General features: G+C 45.2%; 1 protein-coding gene across 5 annotated transcripts; it reads left to right on the plus strand.

Annotated features, from left to right (window-relative positions):
• The first annotated feature begins 53 nt into the window (after positions 1 to 53).
• On the plus strand, positions 54 to 20753 carry LOC119180576 (uncharacterized). Of its 5 annotated transcripts, none has more exons than XM_037431680.2 (4): positions 54 to 99; positions 12625 to 12687; positions 16249 to 16602; positions 20094 to 20753. In XM_037431680.2, the coding sequence occupies exons 1-4, from the start codon at positions 69 to 71 to the stop codon at positions 20369 to 20371; spliced, it is 726 nt and encodes a 241-aa protein (XP_037287577.2). In that variant the 5' UTR covers positions 54 to 68; the 3' UTR covers positions 20372 to 20753. The 5 variants fall into 5 exon arrangements, with proteins under 5 accessions (XP_037287577.2, XP_037287576.1, XP_037287574.1 ...); XM_037431679.2 differs by lacking the exon at positions 54 to 99 and adding an exon at positions 104 to 200; XM_037431677.2 differs by lacking the exon at positions 54 to 99 and adding an exon at positions 104 to 200 and having other exon boundaries at positions 16274 to 16602.
• The last annotated feature ends 1933 nt before the right edge of the window (positions 20754 to 22686 follow it).

Below are 22686 nucleotides of genomic sequence, written 5' to 3' on the forward strand. Positions count from 1 at the left end.
TGTAGCAATATTTGTTGTAAAAAGCACGGCAGCACAGCTACAGTGTCATCGTCGTCATTATACAAATCATGTATAAAATCGCGCAAGCGCGGTCAGTAGGTAAGTGTTCTGTGGGGCAGTGGTCGCTGAGCATTGGCTTTGGCGCATAGCTTTCGAATGTTGAGCGATTTCTGAAGCGCAATAAGCATGCCTGTCTTCACGTAAGTTGCGAAAATTCCTTAATGTTCGGTCGCGTGGAAGCTTTAGATCTGAATTACGTTAGTCTGCAGATGTGCTGGTGTTCTAACTGCTTTGGTGGCGGCCGGGTCATCTGGCAATGATAGCTCGTGCGTTCCTCCGGTTCGGAAGCTTGTGGTTTCCGCTCCGCCACGGCCATGCTGTTGCCCGTTTCTTTACGGCAGTTGGTATTCCGTTATTGTTGGCAAGATGTCTTGATGTTCCAACGCTAACCCCCGTATTCATAAACGCTCCTTGACTTTGAGCTTGACTTGAAACCGCCTTCAATGCAGCGCGTATGAAGCGCGTGCCAAGGCAGTACGTTCGAAACGCGTTTCTGCTGCGTTGAAGTCGGTGGCAAGTCGAGTCAAGCAGCGTTTCTGAATACGGGGGTAAGTGCAACAGCGTGGTGACATTTCTTACTCGACTGCATCAGTGCGCCTGTAGTTGCGGCTCAGACCGACGCGGCGGTTGGTTTAGATGCATATTCGAAACGATAAAGACGGCACGTGAAGACAGGGATGGTAATCTGAGCACACACGTGCATTTATCTCCCTTCCTCGACACTTAAGCCGAACCGTTCACGTCGCGTTGTTGCCACCGGGCAGACGTGCGAAAGACCACAGACCATGTGCGCAGGATTCACCGTCAGAGGGGGGGGGGGGGGGGGGGGGTTCGTCGCTGCGTCCCCTCTCCCTATCATGTTTGTGGCTGACTTTGCGCCCCTCCCACCAGTGCGCACGCCTATGCCCAAGAGGCAAGTGCAAAAAAGCCCCAAGCTTAGTGGGTGTCGTTATACTTTCAGTGGGCGAAGTAGTGACCGGCGAGTTCAGACGCCTCAGCTGTTCTGGAACGCGGGCGTCGCTGGGCCATGAAGACGGGGGCGGAATAATGCAAGAACATCCGCCTAGATAGTGATAGTGAATCCTTGTGCCCCACATTGGCGTGTCCCACATACATGTGGTGGTTTTGGTTCACAAAGAACAATTTCTTTTAAACTGCACTCTTTGAGAACAGTTACGACAAACTCCAGAGGGGTGGAAGGACTGATGTCGGATCATCCCTTCCTGTTCATCGATGCTGTCGCCGGCGGTGACTTACTTTCGAACACCAATGTGTAGAGTCGGGACATGGCTTGTGCTTCAAAGAACCGTTGCGTGGTTAAAAGGGATAGCCGCCTCAGCGCGGCTGCACTGAAGACCGGAAGAGAGATGCGCAGTAGTTCTGATTCCTACTTGGTTAAAAAGACGCCAAGCTTAGTTGCCTTGCTTAACTTTATTACTCGCAGGCCCATGTTTCAAGACTAACATTTGTTAATAACCTCCTCACTGTCAATAATCTAGTTCACTGCATTGTTGTGACGTGTTAACACAATTGTGCATGGCTTAATGCCTGTGCATGCTTCCTTTTTACATTGTCGCTTCATTTCTTGTTCCTGCATGTTTCATTCTGTTAACTAGGGATTAATAATTCAAGGTTTTCGAACATAGCAGGGGTTGCTAGAATTGGAAGGTGTGCAAACTGGTCGTTCCAAGCTGGCCCTTATTCATAATATCGCTGTAGTGATGCTGCCGTCAAAAATGCCTTCAGCCTGCTCGATGGTAATTAAGGCACTTGTGCATCAGGAGGATTGTGTATTTGTGGATGTAGACCAGTTTTTAATGGCGACAGGGGTAGGGAGAGGTATCCCTCTTTGGGGGAGGGGGGTGGGGCAATTTTTTTTATTTGTAGACATCATTCCTCTGGAGGTGCATTGGCTAAAATCGCTCCCTAAACCATGCAGAACTCTGATGCAGCTGACAAGCTCGCGTCCAGTCTTGCCCACACTAGCTGGCAGTGCCTCCGACTGCTTCAATATATCTCAGCCTAGAAGAGTGATCACGCAAGGTGGCACTTGGGGGGGCAGAGAAAACGCCACTTTTCACACCTCCCTGTTCTATAACGCCATAACAGTTGTGTATGCGTTTTTAACCAGTTTACTAATCTGTCACTCTGGCAATTGGCAGAGGCACTTACACTTGCATGTGACAAGGAGTCCAATTAAACTGACTCGTGGCAGTGTCACACTGACTAGTGCAACTTGTCTCCATACGAAGGTGTTTTCACTAATCAATGGTGTAAATCGAAAGAATTCCAAGGCAGGACACTCGTGATGTGATGGTGGCCATATTGCTTTTCCTAAATGCTGTATAGATTTTATATTTATTTTTTATTCACAACATAATGCAGGCCATGTGGCCCAAGCAGGAGTGGAAAGCTGCAAAATAGACGTATAATGCACAATTTAAAGTCTAAAACGAAATTGGGTTAACAAACATCTCTAAATCGAAAAAAAAATTAAGAAACAGTGAGAATGTAATTCTGTGTTCATTCAGTTAAGTCTGGATGATAAAAAGGTAGCCCCGTTCCGGTGGTCCACTGGCTAAGGTACTCTGCTGCCGACTCGCAGGTCGCGGGATCGAATCCCGGCTGCGGCGGCTGCATTTTTGATGGAGGCGCAAATGCTGTAGGCTCGTGTGCTCAGATTTGGGTGCACGTTAAAGAACCCCAGGCGGTCAAAACTTCTGGAGTACTCCACTACCGCGTCATATGGTGGTTTTGGGACATTAAACCCCACATATCAAATCAATTATGAAAACGTATCAGGTTACATTCTTCAACAGTTCGGGGGAAAAAAAGAATAGAGTTCAGTTCAGGCGAAATAAGGGGGGGGGGTGAGTGGGAAGGAGTGGGAATGGCAAGTTTTCCTAGTCCTGGAAAGCGTTATGTGAGGTCTGGGATCTATGAAAAAACATTATCATTAAAAAATGCAGGAACTTCAGTTGGGACATCTCGTGCTTCATTTGAGGTCTTAGAAATTCATTGGAATGTAAAGGTTCAGTTACAGAATCATCGCGGCTGTATCTAAAAAAATGAATTGCATGGGTTTTCTCTGTATTCTTTCAAAAGCATCAGTCAGTACTGGTTTTGTTGAAGGGATTTCAAGTATACAGGCATATCCTGATTTCGGTCTGATAAGAGTCGTATAGGCTAAAGTTTTCATGTCACGAGGTGCATGTTTAAGCTTGTTGTGAAAAAGACAATTTTCTAAAAGCTCTAGAGGCCATAATATAGGTGCTCTAAATAAGCTTGTCAGTAATGGTAACTCCAAGATATTTGTACTCAATAACTTCTGTCAAAGGGTCTTGGCCAATAGAGCATGAAAATTTCAGGGGCACTTTTTTTTTCTAAACTTTTCTATATCTGTGCTCCTAAGTATAGCAGAAGTGCAGATTTAGAAGTTTAGTTTAATGCCAATTTATTGCTCAACCCGTAAATACTGTTCAAGGCTTAACTAAGCGACAGCAGATTTTCAGCTGTATTAATATCATTAAAAATAATGCAGTCGTCTGTGTAAAGATTAATATTAACAAGGGCTTGTATGACATCTATTATGTTATAGCAAATAAAAAAAATCATAGGTAGGCCAAGTACACACCCTTGGGGCATGCCAGAGGTTACAGAGAATGTGGTCTACCAACCGCAACAGGCTGTTTCAGATGCAATAAACAAGGAAATGTTCAGGGCAGGATGAAGGCAGGAAACCCAAGGAAATGTAATTTGCAGATTAATTTGTCACACGGGACTACAGGAAAATCCTTTTGAAAAATCTAGAAATATACTGTCAATTTGGTCACGCCTGTAAAGAAAGGACAGAAGCAAACGGATGACCGTACTAATTGGGTGACTGTCGATAGACCCTTCCTAAAGCCATGTTGAAAGGGAGTTGGAATGTTATGCCCATTTAAAAAGTTATTAATGTAGTGTGCAACAATATGCTCAATTATTTTGCCAGACGATTATAAAATAGAATTCGGATGATAATATAAGACTGAAGAAAGGTTGCCCTTTTTCAGAATTGGTACAATACGTGCAATTTTCTTATTGGGTGTAAGCATATCGGTATGTAGAGGAGGCCTGCAAGATTACTACATGAAATTTACTTAGTTCAGTATAACGCTGGAGGAAGGAGTTGGGAATGTTATCAGGATCAAAGAAGTTTTTGTGTGCAATTGCAGAGGCATGTTGAGTACACCTTGTTGAAAAATATTAATATCCAAAGAGCAGGACTGCGGATTTTGTTTAATTATATATTTAGTGAAATGAATGTTTACACATGGTGTAATTTTATGTTTACTTATATGAAAATTAAAATCATGCAGTCAAATAGAAAAAAAGATGAGTATGTGCCTCGATGCTGGGTGAGGGAGCTTGACCTAAAAGCACCGAGCTACCAGTTTCTAGCACGTTTCTAGTTATATAAAAAAAAAACCACTGGCACTAGCATTGAAACCTTGAGATGTTTGTGTTTCTTTATTGCCATGTATAAGTGGGCTCTTGTGGCCAGTTATTAGTATAGTGTAGCCTCTCGGGCTGTTCAACTTGGTCTTAGTCGGTACGAGTGCTCATCTGAGATGACAGCACCTCGCGACATTGCCACTAGTGTGACGTGGATGAGAGCCCGGGTGATGTTCTGCAAGAAAAGAGCGTATTGTCAACTTTGAAGAACATTTTCAGGGCGTCCACAAAACTATGGCTGGTGCCCAAAGAGGGCTATTGTGCCTCGCCCCTCTCGCTGTGTTGTCGGGTTTCTCTCAAGATGGTTTTGGCTTCTTGTGCTAAGAGTGCTTTTCTTCTTCTTCAGGGGATATGCTTGACACTCGCATCATTTCATTTTTCACCACGTGCGGAGCCCCAAATTTGAAAACCTGCGTGCCAAAGCTTGGTCTAGGGCAGTGGGGTGCTAGTTTCTTACAATTTTAGATGGGCGTTCCGAAGTTGTGCTATAATTAGTCACACTTGGGGATGCTGGCATTAATTTCACAATTCATTGGAGCAATTAGCATTTTATTTTAGCATTACCAGACACCAGGCTACAAATTACAGTAAAAAGTCTGCAGCGAAAATTTTACTGTCAGGGGTCCTTTAATATGCCATTCGGGGTGTGCTGCGAAATGGAAACTTTTTTGTTGTAACGCGTTAAGGTACATCTTTTTAACTTAGCTCAATGGCCCATCCTGTTTACTTGTTTCACATAGCCTCCAATGATTTACTCCTAGAAACATTTTCTTCAAGCATGTGGATATTCACCGGTGATTGCTTTTTTTCCCCAAAAACCCAATCGTGGTGCATAGAACAATCGGATTCATTTACTTGTGAATGGATTGTAACATATTGACATCTACTATAAAAATAACGGTAGATAGATGACCAGGATTTTATATTTACTTCGCATATGAAAGGGCAGCACAAGGAAAATATGCGACACATCAGAAGTAACCTGTAGCATTCCTGGAAGCTTGTGCTCCCAGCAGTTTTTGAAATTAAAGCAGACTTCACTTTCATGTTTCGTTTCTGCTTTTTGGAGGAGCATTCAAATTCAGAGTTTTCAGAAATGTGTAAAGCTTAGATGTCAACTCAAATATGATGTTCGAAAGCTAAATCTCGAAAGGGAATATTTGCAAGGGGTGACACTTTCCCTCAGGTTGAACACAAGCGGCGATGGGGCTCTCCTGACTCCTCCACGATTTATGCCGCAGCACTTGCGTAATACGCTGTTGATGTTTGCTCTCGCCCCCCGCAGGGGCGCCTGTGAAAGCAAGCGTTTGGTGTGTAGCGACACCACGGACCCAAGCTAACGGGGGAGTTTCTACTCCCTCCCACGCCTAGCCGTGCGTGGCTTTGCCGTGTCCGGGGAAAAGGGGATCGTGGGGGTTGAGCCGACGCTGGGTGATTGGACCGTTAAGGCCCCCCGGCAGGGGCAACACACCCCTTTGGCCCCGGCTTCACGTAGACAGCACCCCTGGGCTGACCCACCCAGGGGAAATCGGCAGTCGCCTTTTCCTATCTCTCTCTCCCTACATCTTCGTCTTTCTTACTTTTTTAGCTTTCCTGTCTACTTCTCTCTTCTGCTTACTTCCAATTTTCTCGGCGGCAAGGGTTAACCCTGTGCAAATAGCCTACCTTGGTCTAGGCGCTTTGGGTTATGGCAGTCTTGTACGGCTGACGTCTGCAAGCTTGCAGCACCTGCAAACTTGCAGCGTCTCCTTGTTGGGCTCCGTGGTGGGTGGCCGCCAACGCTGCTGAACAAAAATAAGACCGGCATGCATGGAGCATTCCCTCAACTGGCTGATCGTACCGGCCTAAAGCGGGTACGCACCGACGACATAAATTTCTTCAACCAGCCAATAGAAACTTTTCCTCACTTTCACGTCATTCACTGTGAACGAACCAGAAAGCAAGCCAGGACCGTATCTCCTTTCGTAGTTGCCAGGTGTCTTACTGAAACTCTCGGGGCTGGATACAACGTAACTAAAATGGCTAGCGAAGATCTTCTTCTCGAAATTCGGGACAAAGCACAATTTGTAAAGCTAGACAGCCTCTCAACATTTGGTGACGTACCGATCACCGTAACACCACACAGATCTATGAACATCACTCGCGGAGTGGTATCTGATGCCGACTTACTTGACCTCACCGAAACTGAACTTTTAGAAGGGTGGAAGAGCCAAAATGTCAATAATGTACAGAGAATTATCATCAGAAGAGATAATAAGGAAATACCAACGAAACACTTGATACGTTTGCATCCAGTAAACTACCAGATTCCATTCAAACAGGGTACACGAAGACAATCTATCAGGCCGTATATACCAAACCCTCGTCGTTGCTTCCAATGCCAGAGGTATGGCCATGGCTCTAAAACCTCTCGTGGTCGCCAGACTTGTGCACTATGTGGAGTCCTAGGCCACGTGTCTGAGAACTGCAAACAACCGCCACACTGTGTAAACTGCGAAGGAAACCATGCCGCATATTCACGTTCCTGCACATACTGGAAAAAAGAAAAAGAAATAATTACATTAAAGGTGAAGAACATATCATTTAAGGAAGCACGGTGAAGAGTCGCTCCATTCTATGGACCTACATACGCTGATGCGGCGCGTCAGGGGGCACCGCCGCACCAGCCCTCGCCACTCCTTTGGCCCGCGCATACCGAGCCGGCGGTTGTGGCACCTGCCCCCAAGGCGGCTGTAGCCCAGGCTACACCGCCTACTCCCAAACAGAGACCGGAGACTCCAGAGTCTTCGGGTCTCAAGGCCTCCCCTCACCAGGCGAGGCCCGAAATCCGAACTAACAGCCCGCACGTGCGGGCATCCAGTGCCTCCGAGGAGGCAATGGATACGTCGGCACCCTTGGTGCCGAAAGAGCGGCGTGGCTCCTTGGAGCGCGCCAAGAAAACAAAAAAGCAAATAACAGGGCCTGGTGACGGCCCTGTTAAGTGAATTCAAACTCCCCGTTTAAACAGCTACTCGCTTTTCGTACACACAGCATTATTTTACATTCACCATGAACACTCAAATTATACAATGGAACGTCAGGGGCCTTCTCAGAAACTTTGACGACATCCAAGAACTCTTACACGAGCACTCACCAAAAGTGCTTTGTGTACAAGAAACACACCTTAATTCAAAACACACAAATTTTCTTCGTAAATACGTTACTTTTCGAAAAAACCGTGATGATGCCATGATATCATCTGGAGGTGTTGCCATCATAGTGAATCAAGGAATTGCATGCACACACTTACAACTCCAAACATCCCTTGAGGCAGTGGCTGTTCGAGTGGTTCTTTTTGATAAACTGATCACAATCTGCACTATTTACATTCCTCCTAGCTATCAGCTGCAAAAACGTGATTTACACTCTTTAATTGATGAACTTCCGGAGCCTTATGTTCTCCTTGGAGACTTTAATGCGCATAGCAGGCTATGGGGTGACTCTCGGTATGACGCGCGAGGTCGACTGATTGAACAGTTCCTTCTCTCGTCGAGCGCGTGTCTCCTAAATCGAAAAGAACCAACCTATTATAATCTCGCCAATAACACCTACTCCTCCATAGACCTAAGCATAGTATCTCCATCTCTTGTGCCTCTACTCCAGTGGAAAGTTGTCACTAATCTGTACGGAAGTGACCACTTCCCCGTAGTTTTGAGCACAACTACAGTAACTGAGTGTCCACCACGTGTTCCCAAGTGGCTCATGAACAGAGCCGACTGGGAACAGTTTTATACCATCGCTCGTCTAGGTTGGAATGACATATGTACTTTGAACATTGATGTTGCTGTCAACTTCTTCACAGCGTTTTTGATTGATGCTGCAACAAAATGCATCCCACAAACAAATGGACACCCTGGAAAACGGCGTGTGCCATGGTGGAACTCTGAATGCCGAAACGCGCGCAAACAGCAAAACAGAGCTTGGAGGCTGCTTTGGAACTCACCGACAGCCGAAAATCTTGACACCTTCAAGAAAATAAAGTCTCAAGGCAGGAGAACGCGTCGGCAGGCCAGAAGAGAAAGCTGGCAGAAGTTTTTGTCAGGGATTAATTCACACACACAGGAGGCTAAAGTCTGGAACATGGTCGGTAGGATAGCAGGAAAACAAGTACACACACTTCCACTCGTAAACACTCAGGGATACCTTGGAAGATCAGGCAAACTTCCTCGGTGCACACTTCGAACAGGTGTCCAGCTGATCCCACTATACTGACACTTTTCAAAAATACAGAACAAGAATAGAAAAGCAGAAACTCGAACACAAATGCACTAGATACGAGGCATATAGCCAAGCTTTCAGTCTAGCTGAGCTGCGAACGTCTCTAAACTCCTGCAGTACTTCTGCCCCAGGTTCTGACCGTGTGGTGTATGAAATGTTAAAAAACCTACCAGCTGAAACACGAAAAACCTTACTTCGTTTGTACAATGCTATCTGGTTTTCTGGCACTATCCCTACCTCCTGGAAAAAGGCTATTATTCCCATTTTGAAAGAGGGCAAGGACCCTTCTTCAGCTTCAAGTTATAGGCCTATTGCACTTACAAGCTGCTTGTGCAAAGTCTTCGAAAAAATGATAAACTGCAGACTCGTACTTATCCTTGAAACAAACAATTTGCTAGACCCATTTCAGTGCGGGTTTCGAGAAAGTAGATCCACCACAGACCACCTTGTTCGTATCGAGGCACAGATCAGAGACGCCTTCGTCCATAAACAATATTTTCTCTCTGTGTTCCTCCATATCGAAAAGGCTTATGATACAACATGGCGTTTTGGAATTCTAAGAGACCTGTCCCACCTTGGTGTGCGCGGAAGAATGTTTCATATGATCGAAAGTTACCTGTCAAACCGGACATTCCGTGTCCGTGTGGGCAGTGTTCTCTCCCAAATATTTGTCCAGGAAACAGGCGTGCCACAAGGTGGTGTGCTTAGTTGCACACTTTTTATTATCAAAATGAATTCTTTGTACTTGTCCATCCCCCACAATATGTTCTATTGTACATATGTCGACGACGTTCAGCTTGGCTTCAAGTCGTGCAACTTGGCAATGTGTGAGCGGCAGGTTCAGCTGGGTTTAAACAAGGTCGCCAAATGGGCAGATGAAAACGGATTTCGACTTAACCCACAAAAAAGCACGTGTGCCTTGTTCTCTCGAAAGAGAGACATGCACTCGGAACCTGACATTCGACTGAACGGGCAACGTCTGTCCGTCAAAGCAGAGCATAAATTCTTAGGCTTAATCTTGGACAACAAGTTGACCTTCGTACCACACATCAAGTATTTAAAAACAAAATGTTTAAAAGCCATGAATGTTATAAAAGTGTTGTCACGTACTACTTGGGGTAGTGACAGGCAATGCCTCATGAATCTGTATCGAAGCCTCATTCGCTCCCACTTAGATTATGGGGCCGTTGTTTATCAGTCTGCAACTCAAAGTGCTTTGAACATGCTGGACCCCGTGCACCATTTGGGCATCAGCCTTTCTACGGGTGCTTTTCGCACGAGCCCCATAGAAAGCCTTTATGTTGAGTCAAATGAGTGGTCGCTTCATCTGCAGAGAACTTACATGTCCTTTGTTTATTTCCTTAAGGCGAAAGCGGATAAGAACCACCCCTCATACTCTACTCTTAATGATTTGTCGAGCTGAATTATGTTTCAAAACAGGCCTTCGATGAGGCAGCCCTTCTCAGTTCGCGTGAAAAGTCTAGCTGAGGAAACTGGAGTCTCACTTGAACACAGTTTAATGGCTCCTGTCGCATATCCGCCACCGTGGCAATGGCAGACTATAGACTGCGATGTGTCTTTTCTAGAAGTTACAAAACACGCGCCTATTGCCCATATCCGAACATACTTCCTGGAACTTCAGCGCAAATACACACGTCTTGAGTTCTTTACAGATGCCTCCAAGTCCAACTCCTCTGTGTCCTACGCTGCTGTCGACCCATCCTTTTCGGATGCTGGCCCTCTACATCCAGGCACAAGTATCTTCACAGCAGAAGCTTACGCGATACTTGTGGCAGCTAAACACATCAAACAATTACAAATACAAAAAGCAGTAATTTATACAGACTCCCTCAGTGTGGTAACGGCTCTGCACAGTCTTAAAAAACAAAAAAACCCGGTCCTTGTCTCACTTTACTCCATTTTGTGCACACTCTACACACTCAAACAACATGTTGTAGTGTGCTGGGTGCCAGGGCACCGTGAGATCGAAGGCAACGCGAGGGCGGATCAGCTCGCTGCATTCGTCCACAAAAGCACTGCCCCTACACCCATATTAATCCCGGCCCTTGATCTTAAGCCGTCTCTCAAACGAAACCTCAGGGACTACTGGCAGAGCAAGTGGGATACACACACACAAAACAAACTACACATTATTAAGCCACACCTTGGTTATTGGCTGCCAGTATCAAAATCGCGTCATACAGAGGTAATACTAAGGAGACTCAGGATAGGACACACATACACGACACACTCATATCTTTTGTCCGGTGCCGACCCACCATTGTGGGACAAATGTGGTGAAGCACTAAGAGTTCTTCACATTTTAATTCAGTGCAAACAATTGGACACTATAAGAAAACACTTTCCATTACCCTACCGACAACATATACCTTTACACCCTGCAATGTTCGTCGGTAGGGAGCCGCATTTTAGTTATAAATCATTGTTAGCGTTTTTAAAAGAAATTCATAGTTTTCATATCATATACCCGGGCATTCCGCAGCACGACCTCTCCTGAGAGGTTTTCGTTGCGGTGGCTACACAAGAAAGCACTTGCCTCACGGCCCTTGTACGCAAGGGTATGAACGAGTGAGGCACTTGTGCTTGCTAATGCCATACATATCCACCATCGTCTTTTATTATTACCAACTTTTGTCATCTATTCGCACCACACACACCTTTCACGGCATGGTCATGATTTTATTACTTGTATGTTTTTTACCCGCCTTACCGCGAGGAATTTTATGGCCCTTATACAGCCGCTAATCACAATCATCGTCCACATTCCTTGTCCCATGAACTGGCGCTCTTTGGCCATCAAGTGGCCCTTGTGCCAAAAAACACCATATATCATCATCATGTCTGCTCTCGCCGCCACCTTCTTGTAAAACATTTTGTTCCTGCACGTCTTAATCGGTGCACATGCTTTGCAGTTGCATAATTCAACAACTGCTGCTGACTCAAAGCGATTGTATCAACTAAAGACTATTTGAAAATCAATTCAATGAATCGTGATCGTGTTCAAATTATTTTGTAAAATCGAGAATGGAATTTGTGACTATGAAGTCTGAAATTGCAATGCAGTTACCCAAAAGGCTATTGTGGCTTTGTGTTAAACACTAACCCATGCCTGCATGTGTGAAAAGTGTGCAAGGGCAGTTCCCACGTGGAGCCTCCCACTGCGCCCAAACATGGGAGGCTCCTCATCCAGGCAATGCAGGTCGGGTAGATGTTCACATGAAGCTAACATGGGGCCAATATGCAAAGGTGGGGAAAACAAATGCAGCGATTGTGTTAGCAAGCCATGCAAGAAAGGAGGTTATCGGTGCCATCAGTTGCACAAGTAACCAAAGCAGCCACGACCACCCCTATTGCCATCACTTATGAGACAGCCGAGCTGAGACACTCTAAGAAAGTTATATTTCAAAATTGCAAAGAAAGCTCTTCTTTTTTTTTTCCCCTCAGTTTTAGGAAAATCTTCGTATACCAGATTTGGCAGCCAACTTAGTCTGAAGACGGGGTTAATGACTACATCAAAAGCTATGGGTACCTGCTGGGGAATGGAAATTTCTTTGTTGGATCAAGAGCTCCACAAAATCGGGTTCAGTAACATCTAGTTACAGCTTTAATTATGACTGACGTCACAACCACTGCGGATTGTCAGTGGGAATGGGCCAATCAACGGTGGCAGTTAACACTGTTGACTGCCCGCATGTTAAGCTTCAATGTTTAGTCTTAACCACAGACCCGTTGCTTGCATTGTTGCATATTTGTTAAGTCATATCTGTGACTGTTTTATCTTGTTCTTCACAGCATCCAGCTGGTCTTCAAGGAAGCGTAGCGATTCTCTTCCCTCTTTGGCGAGAGGAGCTGCTGGTAAATGTTACTGCTCTGTTCGCAAGTCGTTGACAAGTGGTCAGAACGTGTGGTTAGATCTGGTGGAAATGAAACAAACTGTAAAATTTAGTGACGGATTCCATAATCATATTGCCTTTCGAGTAGGATACATAAGTGTTAAATGTGCTTAGAAATAATAAAACGGGTGTCTCAAAACCTAGTGGAATAACCTGGAGCTGGATTATAAAGTCTAATTTTGCTTCATGTTGTCGTGTAGTTCAATGCCACCATGTGTATTTAAATAATAATCAGAATTCTAATATGTATATTGCTATTCATCCTTGCTGTATTCTTTGCTACTTGCATGGTAAAGGAATTGCGCATTGAAAAGAGACTCTGCTTGCTCGAAGCCAGCAGACTGTGTCGAGCCACGGCGCATGCGCATGAAGTGCACACATGCATAGCAAGCCGCTGCGCTTGAACATGAACTGCTCTCGCGTTTCGCTTTTTGCGGCATGTGTCGTCGCCAGCATATGAGACTTCATATTTGCCTCAGATTGAAAAATCGATTACAAATGTTTCACGCAGTCTTCTGTGTTAGTTTCGTGGTTACACGCTCTGACTGGTAAACCTTATGTTGCGCTAAAGAAAATAGGTACCATAAAAAAACTATTGTCAGTACCTTTAACTGTCTCATTGAATTAATTTTGTTCAACCAAAAAAAAAAAAAGCTTTGAAGGAACTTGGACATTTGTGCAGCGATTGAGCAATGTATGTTCCTGAAGCCGAAGTTATGACAAGGAGCATGCCTACAATCTGCTGCAGATGAGTCCACCTTTTGTCGGCCACTGTTTGCAAGTTTGCTGTTTGCAAGTTTGCATGTTTTCAAGTTTGCATGTTTTCAAGTTTGCATGTTTTCAAGTTTGCATGTTTTCAAGTTTGCATGTTTTCAAGTTTGCATGTTTTCAAGTTTGCATGTTTTCAAGTTTGCATGTTTTCAAGTTTGCATGTTTTCAAGTTTGCATGTTTGCAAGTTTGCATGTTTGCAAGTTTGCATGTTTGCAAGTTTGCTACTGGCATACAGACACCATGAATAATATTGTTACGTTTAGAAATGTGTTTATTACGCTGTGGCGTACTAGTAGACTTGAAGGGGGGTCGTGCACCGGAGGCCTATCTCGGTGCATGTTAGACTTGAAGGGGTCATGCACCGAGATAGGCCTCTGGTGCACGACCCCTTCAGGTCTACCAGTACGCCACAGCATGATACACATTTCTAAAGGTAACAATATGACCGTCATGCTTGCTGCATCAGCTGATGAGTCTGCTTTCATCGGACATGATAAATATGTGCTGAAATGGGATTGCTGCATGGCCACGAAACTTGGTTTAGTATCAGATGGTGCACCCCACTCTATGTATTATCTGTTCATAGTGGTGCCATCTGGAGTTTGGAACAGGTATGCAGCATGTGTGCATTCCTTCCGATTGGGCGCTGCATATTGTCATCTTATGAATGCGCCCTATTTCGTCTTATGCATGACACTTTGTGATAGGTGTTAGTATCTCATTGTTGCGGGAGTATGTGCCTGTGCCGTTTCTTGCCTCTAGAAGGATTGCGAAATCGGCACTGCATGCATTTTGGTCATCACTGGACCACAGCAGGCGATTGTGACATTGCTCGCTAGTCCAAGTATGCTAACATCGGGCAGAGAAACTCCCTCCATTACTAATCTCGGCCAACGGAAGTGTCGGTGAAACTGATCATTCGATTCGGTGGCACATTTCATTGTTGACACGACCCCAGCATCCCTGGTCCTGGCTCGAGGTGTGTCAGGTGTAATGTATGGTTCTGCTCACTGATAATGAGGTTAGTCTGCTATAATGGTGGCTTAATGACTACAGTGTTGTGCTGCTAAAGTACGGGGCGCGGGTTCGATTCTTAGCCCCAGTGGCCCCCTTTCAATGGAGAGAATGAGAGAAAAAAAAGGGGGCGGGGGGGCCTTCATTTTAATGCACATCAAGAAATCTGGAGTGGCCAAAGTTATTTGGAAGCCTGTTTCTACGGCATAGCTCATAATCATTAAGATTCTGGCACGTAGAGTCCTAGCATTTATAGAGAAGAAAATAGGACACCCTCGTCTCCGTCAGCGTGATTATGACGAAGACAGGTCCTTCAGTCAAAGCATTGGTAAAGCTTGTTTTGTATGCTTGTAGCCCTCTTTTTCTGCTGTGTATGTGAGTATGTGTGCGCACAGGTAGCTGAGCCAAGAGGTGAAACCAGCAGGAAGAATTCTTTGCTTACAACATACAAAACACAGCCTATCGGCACTTTACGCTTGCAAGTGTGACCCAATAAATATGCCATAGTATGCTACTCGTTGCTTAAAAAGCTACTTCGATAGTTTTGAGTCTCACGATACCACTAATAGAGTGGCCTTTTTGTCCCGTGGGCCTTTTATGCGCTCAGCGGTTTTCATAAATCTCGGAGTATTGATTGATTGATTTGTGGGGTTTAACGTCCCAAAACCACCATATGATTATGAGAGACGCCGTAGTGGAGGGCTCCGGAAATTTCGACCACCTGGGGTTCTTTAACGTGCACCCAAATCTGAGCACACGGGCCTACAACATTTCCGCCTCCATCGGAAATGCAGCCGCCGCAGCCGGGATTCGAACCCGCGACCTGCGGGTCAGCAGCCGAGTACCTTAGCCACTAGACCACCACGGCGGGGCAAAAATCTCGGAGTATGCATGCTTCTGTTGTCATTGAACGTATGTTGACATTCGGCAGTACGTCCAATCGAGTGCGAGCGATTTTGAAATGGTCGTCGTTTGTGATCAAAATTACTGAATTGAGGTGGTTCTGGGAAACATTACATGTTTCAAAGCATAATCTCGCACTGCGTTCAAAACCCTGGAAGTACCATGAACTGGAAGTACCGTAAGAAATGCGCCATTTTGCTATCCACTTATTATTGAATGCCATGCTTTATCAAATCTTCATGAACTAGCATCCTGTCAATTCTCTTGCCCAAGCGAAACCACAGGCACTGCATCACTCGGCAAAACCCTTGGTTGCTATGAAAGTATGAATATTGCAGACTTTCTGGATAGTAGTAAACAGAGTGCATAGAAATTTTCCACAAATTGTTTCCAGCAGTGTAACTGAAAAATCAGATAGTCGTCTTCATTCACAAATATGCGGTGCACTCTGGGAAAATGTTAGGCGGCCTAAAGTCGGCACTCGGGAGGAACCTGAAGCTGTCTGTAGAAAAGTTGCGAGCAGTAAAGTTTCATTTTTCAGGGGTATTCCAAGTGAGAATGCATGTATTCATGCATATATTGATTTTTATTCAACATGTAGTACAACTGATCAGGTCTACTTGAGGCAGATGCTTGTTTGTTAGCAAGTGTTTGCTTCGTAACTGCTCCAAAAGGTTGTGCTGCTCCAAAACGAGATCTTGGCTGCTTCAGTCTGTCGCATCACTGGTGCATGTGCATGTGGGCATGAAGTAATTAGACAAGCTCATAGATATGCATATGTATGCACATGCCAAACCCTCTTCTATAAACAAGACGGTTATGTGTCTTTCACAGGCGGCTGTTTCTTTCTCTCTCTCAGATCTTGTAGGAAACGTTCTTTCACGGACATGATTTCCTCTGCCTACACCTGCACACCGTGCGGGAAAACGTTCACGGGGCCTGAACCGTACAACCAGCACATAGCCTCCGAGAAGCACAAAAAGAAAATTCAAAGTGGTCCAGTCTTCCAGTCCGGCCTCGTGTGCGAGCCATGCCGCATGAGCTTCACGGGTCCCGCTCCCATGCGGGAACACATGGCCAGTGCAGGCCACGCCAAAGCCATGGCCATGCATCAGGCATTGATGGGGCCAGCTTCACCAGTGGAAACCAAGTCTATTAGGCTGGCCAGCTCGAGTGCTAACAAAAGCAGTAAGTTGCCGTTGAGAGCATTTTAGAAGCGAATGGCATATGTGCCGTTTGGTGCGTCGGTTTCGCCTGCTAAATTGGCCAGCTTTTCAGTGCCCGGCCATGATTTTTTGTGGCCGGATTTATAGGCACTAAAAAACACGCATTTTAGATGCCGAAGACAGGCGGACAAAACATTCTTTTAGGCCTCAAAATTGTAAGTATAGGCACAGTAAACTTTGACAAAATTCAAGTTTTCGAGGAATTTGCATCTGGTATCCGTGTCTACAGCAGGAAAGCATCCAAAAATGTTTTAGTTGAGGATTGTACAAAGGCGTCAATAGTCTACCATAGTCATGCATTTTTCCCCCCCCTCAAGATTTGCAGAATGCGGCCTCTCCTTTTCTAGTCCAGCATGGAGAGTCAAGTGTCCACTGTCGAATGAACACCCTCCCGAGTTTTTTTTTTTTTTTTTTTTTTTTTTTTGCATGGCTGAGAAGGGTAACACAAAAGCAAATACATAAAGCAATAATAGGGGAAAAGGTTTTTTTTTACCTCGTATTAACTTGGTGTATTCGCACATGGTCAATTTTATTTTCTGTCTGTGGACACCTTAAAGGCAATTCACCAAGTTTGAGAACTTCGAGCAGGCAAAAGGAATGCGTGCTCTGGCTGCTCATGGTCTCATCTGCTTAGATTTGCAATGCTACGAGCCCTGTAAGAAGGTGAATGTCCGACTGAATGCCACTAGAACTTCATTTCTCGGGCGTTCACCCAGCATGGTGGAGGTTGCGTAAACAGCATGGTATGGTCCTGCATGCGTCAAAGTAGTACGTGACACTCCGAGAATTATTCGAGGTAACGTGCATAATTTGTTCAATCTGTTGCCTGAATGGAAGTGTGAATGTTTACGGAAATATTAAAATATACAAATGGAATCTGCATGTTTGTCTTTTTTTTTTTACTTTGTATCCAGCGAGATGCGAGATTAAGCTGCCTTCATTTCGTTTGGTTCGGTGTTCTCGCCGTTCTCACATCATGCCGGTGTGTTTTCTGGTGCACCGTTCCTTAAAGCAGTTCCAGCGGTGTGACGCTTTGTATCGTAGGTAAGAATACATGATCCATGCCAGCATCTCCAAACGTGCGTGCATAGAGGGATACATCCCACAGAAACAGGCAGCACAGTGCAGAGAACGTCCAAATGACAAAACGGCGCTTGCGTGGATCTCGGCATGTCATGCGAATGTATCTTGTTTGCAAATGAAATGTTCATGCGGCTTAGAGTTGCTTCGATACTGAACAGGGCAGGAAAAAAATTTGGCTTGCAAATTCTACACCGGGCGTGTGGCTAAGGTTTCAAGCTCACCTCCTCGCATCTTGCTTTCACTGCCTGTAATGAACCAATTAAAAAATTCTAGTGGTACAAAACATTGACTTGGTCACACAACAACTTCCACTGTACGAGTAATTTTTCTCATGCGACCTAGCGAAGCCTTGTTTAAAAAGGAAATGACAAGCGCCACGTGAACATCTTTTATTTTTTATCTCCACTCTACTTTGCTGTGATGACTCTACGGTATCGCATTCGTTCTTTGTCATCCTGCAACTGCACAGAAGCATCCTGTTCCCTATGCATGCAAGCAGACGCCTGATAAATGCCGAGCAGAAGACTCGGACATGGATGAATACTTGTGCAAAGGCTGTTGTGATCGGCGAGCCAACCTTTGCTGCGGATGCCGAGACGGAAGAAAGGCAGCCACCGATAAGGAGGAACGCGAAGGCTCCGTGTTGTTTTTCATCTATTGGGAGGTGCATGGTTGTAATTACTCCATGCAGCAGGGCTGTCGTTTGTGCCGTCGCAGAAATGCGACACATCGTGCCGTTGTGCACTGAAGCCGGTACGCAGAGTTTCCGCCGAAGACGGACCACCACGCTGCGAGTCTCTGGCTGATAAGTCGCCGAAGCTTGAAACGCCAGATGATCAAGCACATGTAATTGGAGTTGCCTGGCCTGCGACCACCGTTTGACCATGTGGGTGGTCAGCCCGAGCAGCGACACGACGGACTCGTTACATCATGTTTGCTGGCAGCATGATCTCCGGATACGACAGGGTGGCCGGAACAATACCTGCTTTTGGTTTTGTGTGTGTGTGTGTGTGTGTGTGTGTGTGTGTGTGTGTGTGTGTGTGTGTGTGTGTGTGTGTGTGTGTGTGTGTGTGTGTGTGTGTGTGTGTGTGTGTGTGTGTGTGTGTGTGTGTGTTACGGGTGTGTGTGTGTGTGTGTGTGTGTGTGTGTGTGTGTGTGTGTGTGTGTGTGTGTGTGTGTGTGTGTGTGTGTGTGTGTGTTACGGGTGTGTGTGTGTGTGTGTTACGGGTGTGTGTGTGTGTGTGTGTGTGTGTGTGTGTGTGTGTGTGTGTTACGGGTGTGTGTGTGTGTGTGTGTGTGTGTGTGTGTGTGTGTGTTACGGGTGTGTGTGTGTGTGCGTGCGTGCGTGTGTGTGTGTGTGTGTGTGTTACGGGTGGTGCCGGCAAAATGACCCCCAACAGTGCTGACCTGCTTGGGTGAAAATGGCTTTCCCCGTTTCCCTAGGCCTGGCATCTAGGGACTGTGAAAGGACAAAACGCTGCAGGCAAATGCCTGAGCGTTGATTCCTGTTTTAAATTCTCTTTCTGTAAATATGTAATTAAACCTCTCGTTCTCTTCTTCCGTTCGTCAGTCCGATCCCCTTATACAGCAGCTCTTCGAGAAGGGGATGTTTGCGACAGCCTGCCTGACCGCGAGAAGACCTGGGCCATCGGTCCGACCTCAACTTCAATATAGCTAATCGGCCTTTCTTTTAGCTAGGAGGCCTTGTAGCCTTGATAGCGCCGAAAGTAACTTGGCGAGATAAAGTATAGGTTGCACGCCACATAGTTTTGAAAGCTCAATTTTGCCCGGTAACGTAAATACCGGTGTCCAACTGTCCTTGAAAGCAAAAGTTGAAGTTAAATTGAGCTCAAATGGGCACCAATTTTCTAAATGAGCATATGTAGTCACTTAAAGGAATTTCGGCACTAAAGTAAAAAATGGGCATTACAAGCAGTACAAAAACACTATAAAAGCTCTTCCTAATCTTTAATTTATGCTCACATATAAAAGTGGCATGATAGGAATGCAAGAAACAAAAGAGGCATTTGACTATAACCCGATCTCTTGCGATTGCCAGTGGTTGCCTTTCAAACATTTCAAAGTGGATCTAGACTATTCGCCTGAAGGACTTGACTTCCCCCATTTGACTCGACCGCTAATTTTCGCGGGTTAAGGTCAAGTGTGCAGCAATTTTTATAATTGCTGCCGTAATTGTTCGTACGCATCTGAGGGTGGCTTCTGCCACAGTACAGAGAACACCACAAATAGCACGCAGATTCCTCCTTTGTGTAAACGCGTAGTGAACACATTTCTTGAAACCTACTGTGTGCATAGGTATACATAGGTTCACTGTTCCAACCAAAACTGCTGGTGTTTGTTTGCCTGCAGGCTACTTTCAGTGCCACATATGCAACATCCCCAGCTTTTCGTGCGCAAATGATGCATTTAACCACTACGAGTCGGCCGAGCACTGGAACCGCAAGCAGGCCTTCGACAAGGGCATCGAACCATCATCCTGCCGCCCCCCCTCAGCTGTCCTGTCGTCCCTTGCCAGTGCTGACATGGTGGAACCACCGCCCACTTTGCCCTCGTCAGTGCTGGTCTGCAGAGCAGAAGAAAGCTTCGAAGATTTCTGCAGGAGAAATGACCTTTCGTTCCTTTTTTGATGCTCCATCAAGTAACACTACTACTCGCCAGCCCTTGTGATTTTTCTTTATTCTATGGTAAATGTAATGTTGGTGTGTTTCCTGTTTCTCTAAATCACGTTTTTAGTGATTAGCCTTCCTTACTTCTTTTATTTATGCAGTGAACATGTAGCTAGTCCCGAGTGTTCTTGAAACATTAAAAGCTGACTAGTGGTTAATTATATAGAGTGCACGCTGCATTTTATTTGTGTTTTAATATGCATCTATTATGTGTGCATTTTATTTTGCTTTATGCATTTATGTATATAAACAATTGTTTTTATGAAATCCAGTCATTTTATATAACTGCACACCACCATTTTTTACGTGTGAAATATAGAGGTAGATATATACAAGATGGAAACAGTCCCTTATGCATTCTTTCAAGATGGCTCAAAACCAAAAGTCGTTTGATGCATTATAACCCATCATTTTGTAAAGTAGAAAAGTAGCCACAATGTGTCTGTAAGGAAATTTGTGTACCTGCATAGCTGCACACTGTGTTAATTCTGTGCCTGATGATAAATTAAGGCCAAGCCTTTTGTACCGGATTGGTCAGTTGTAAACCACCAACGAACTAGTTATCCAGCTCACATTGATTTCTTATGCAGTTCCAAGCTTTTGCCACGCATTATTACGTGTGTCAACGGGACCGCTTGTCCGACGTGACACTGGTCTAGGGTCTTTTTACAGAGAACCTTCAAGTGCTAGTGTGGCTCTACGGTAGAATGCTTGACCGTCTCTCGAAGTGCCTGGCTTCAGTTCTGGCTTAAACCCAGATTTTCATGCGAGCTTTTGTATTGTGTGCTGTGAACTTGAAGGCCAGTCTCTGATAAGCCGCTCAACAGTTTACCTTAACTTTCAGTAAGTTTCACTGGCCATTGGACACGCCCCACGGTGGTCGAGTGGCTAAGGCACTGGATTGCTGACCCTCAGGTCGGGGGACTAAATCCCGGCCATGGTGGCCGCATTTTCGATGGAGGTGAAAATGTTTGAGGCCTGTGTGCTTGAATTTAAGCACACGTTAAGCAACCTCTGGTGGTCGAAATTTTTGGAGCCCTCGACTGCGACGTCTTTCATAATGATATGGTGGTTTTGGGACATTAAACACGAATAATAATTTTGACCATTGGACGCAGATGTTCGGTGACTTAAAATTTCCCGCAAGACATCAAAGTGACACCTTACAGGCAACACATACCATCTGGCATACTCGCTGGCAGTTTCACACTGTCCGTTTTTCGTGACATTTCGTGATCCACCGTCCCATTGAAAACAAAACTTGAACTGAAAAGGGTTTCTAGCTTCGTGCTAAAATGACATCCCAGCCAAGCCGCGCCCCTCTAAAGGCCCCTCTTGCAAGCATTTCAGCCGCTTCAGATTTCTGACCTCCAGCAGTAGTGCGATGGCTTGAGCCACAATTCGGGATAATTAGATATTGGTTTTGGCGAGGACGGGCCTTTACATGTTCCTTAAAGCGGCTACAGTTTCGGGCCTCAACTTATGGCACCAGGCTATTTTGCCCAATTCATTGTGCCATGTCAAGTTTTTGCCAAGCACACAAGGTGCTGCCTTTGTTGGAGCAGTGTTATGGAGCAAACTGGGCCTGTGTAAATGTTCCGAATGCTTTGAATATTTGAATGAATATTTTGTATTTGAATTCCCTTCGGTTCGAATTTAAGTTGTTGAAAATTTTGATGTATTCGAAGTGAACGAATAAGTGTACATCAGTCCGCATGCAATTTCTGCAAAGATGGCTTCACTGCAGTGAAAGGATGCTAAGCCGTGAAAACATTTTAATAAAAAAAAAGCACTGTCATGAAGCCTAACTTAAGGTTAAATGAACATATTACACTCGCATAGGTTCATAATATGTAAAGCCTAAAAGCCTGTTATACCAGCTGAAATGCTAAATTTTAAATCTTGACAGATATTTAAGGCTATCACTTGCGTTCTACTGAAAGTCATTGTTTCAAAGTTGCTTCCACTTCCAAAAAGGATGGCACTTGCATAGGCCCGGTTTTAATTCTTAAAATCCTGTGCGGGTAACATAGGACGATTATGCTCATTTTCCTTTATAATAGCCCTGCGGCGGTACTCGGCCGCTGACCCGCAGGTCGCGGGATCGAACTCCGGCTGAATGAGACTGTATTTTCGATGGAGGCGAAAATGCTGTCGGCCTTTGTGCTCAGATTTGAGTGCACGTTAAAGAATCTTAGGTGGTTGAAACAACTTCCGAAACCCTCTACTACGACATCTCTCGTAATCGTATAGTGGTGTTGGGACTTTAAACCCCA

The sequence above is a fragment of the Rhipicephalus microplus genome, chromosome 10, assembly GCF_043290135.1.
Source record: "Rhipicephalus microplus isolate Deutch F79 chromosome 10, USDA_Rmic, whole genome shotgun sequence".
Classification (NCBI taxonomy): Eukaryota; Metazoa; Arthropoda; class Arachnida; order Ixodida; family Ixodidae; genus Rhipicephalus; species Rhipicephalus microplus.

What these genes read in the sequence shown, in the direction of transcription:
- LOC119180576 (XM_037431680.2), top strand. Translation starts at nt 69, where the DNA reads ATGTATAAAATCGCGCAAGCGCGGTCAGTAG. An exon ending in CGCGCAAGCGCGGTCAGTAG is followed by an intron (nt 100 to 12,624) that starts GTAAGTGTTCTG and finishes TGTTCTTCACAG; the next exon opens with CATCCAGCTGGTCTTCAAGG. An exon ending in CTCGAGTGCTAACAAAAGCA is followed by an intron (nt 16,603 to 20,093) that starts GTAAGTTGCCGT and finishes GTTTGCCTGCAG; the next exon opens with GCTACTTTCAGTGCCACATA.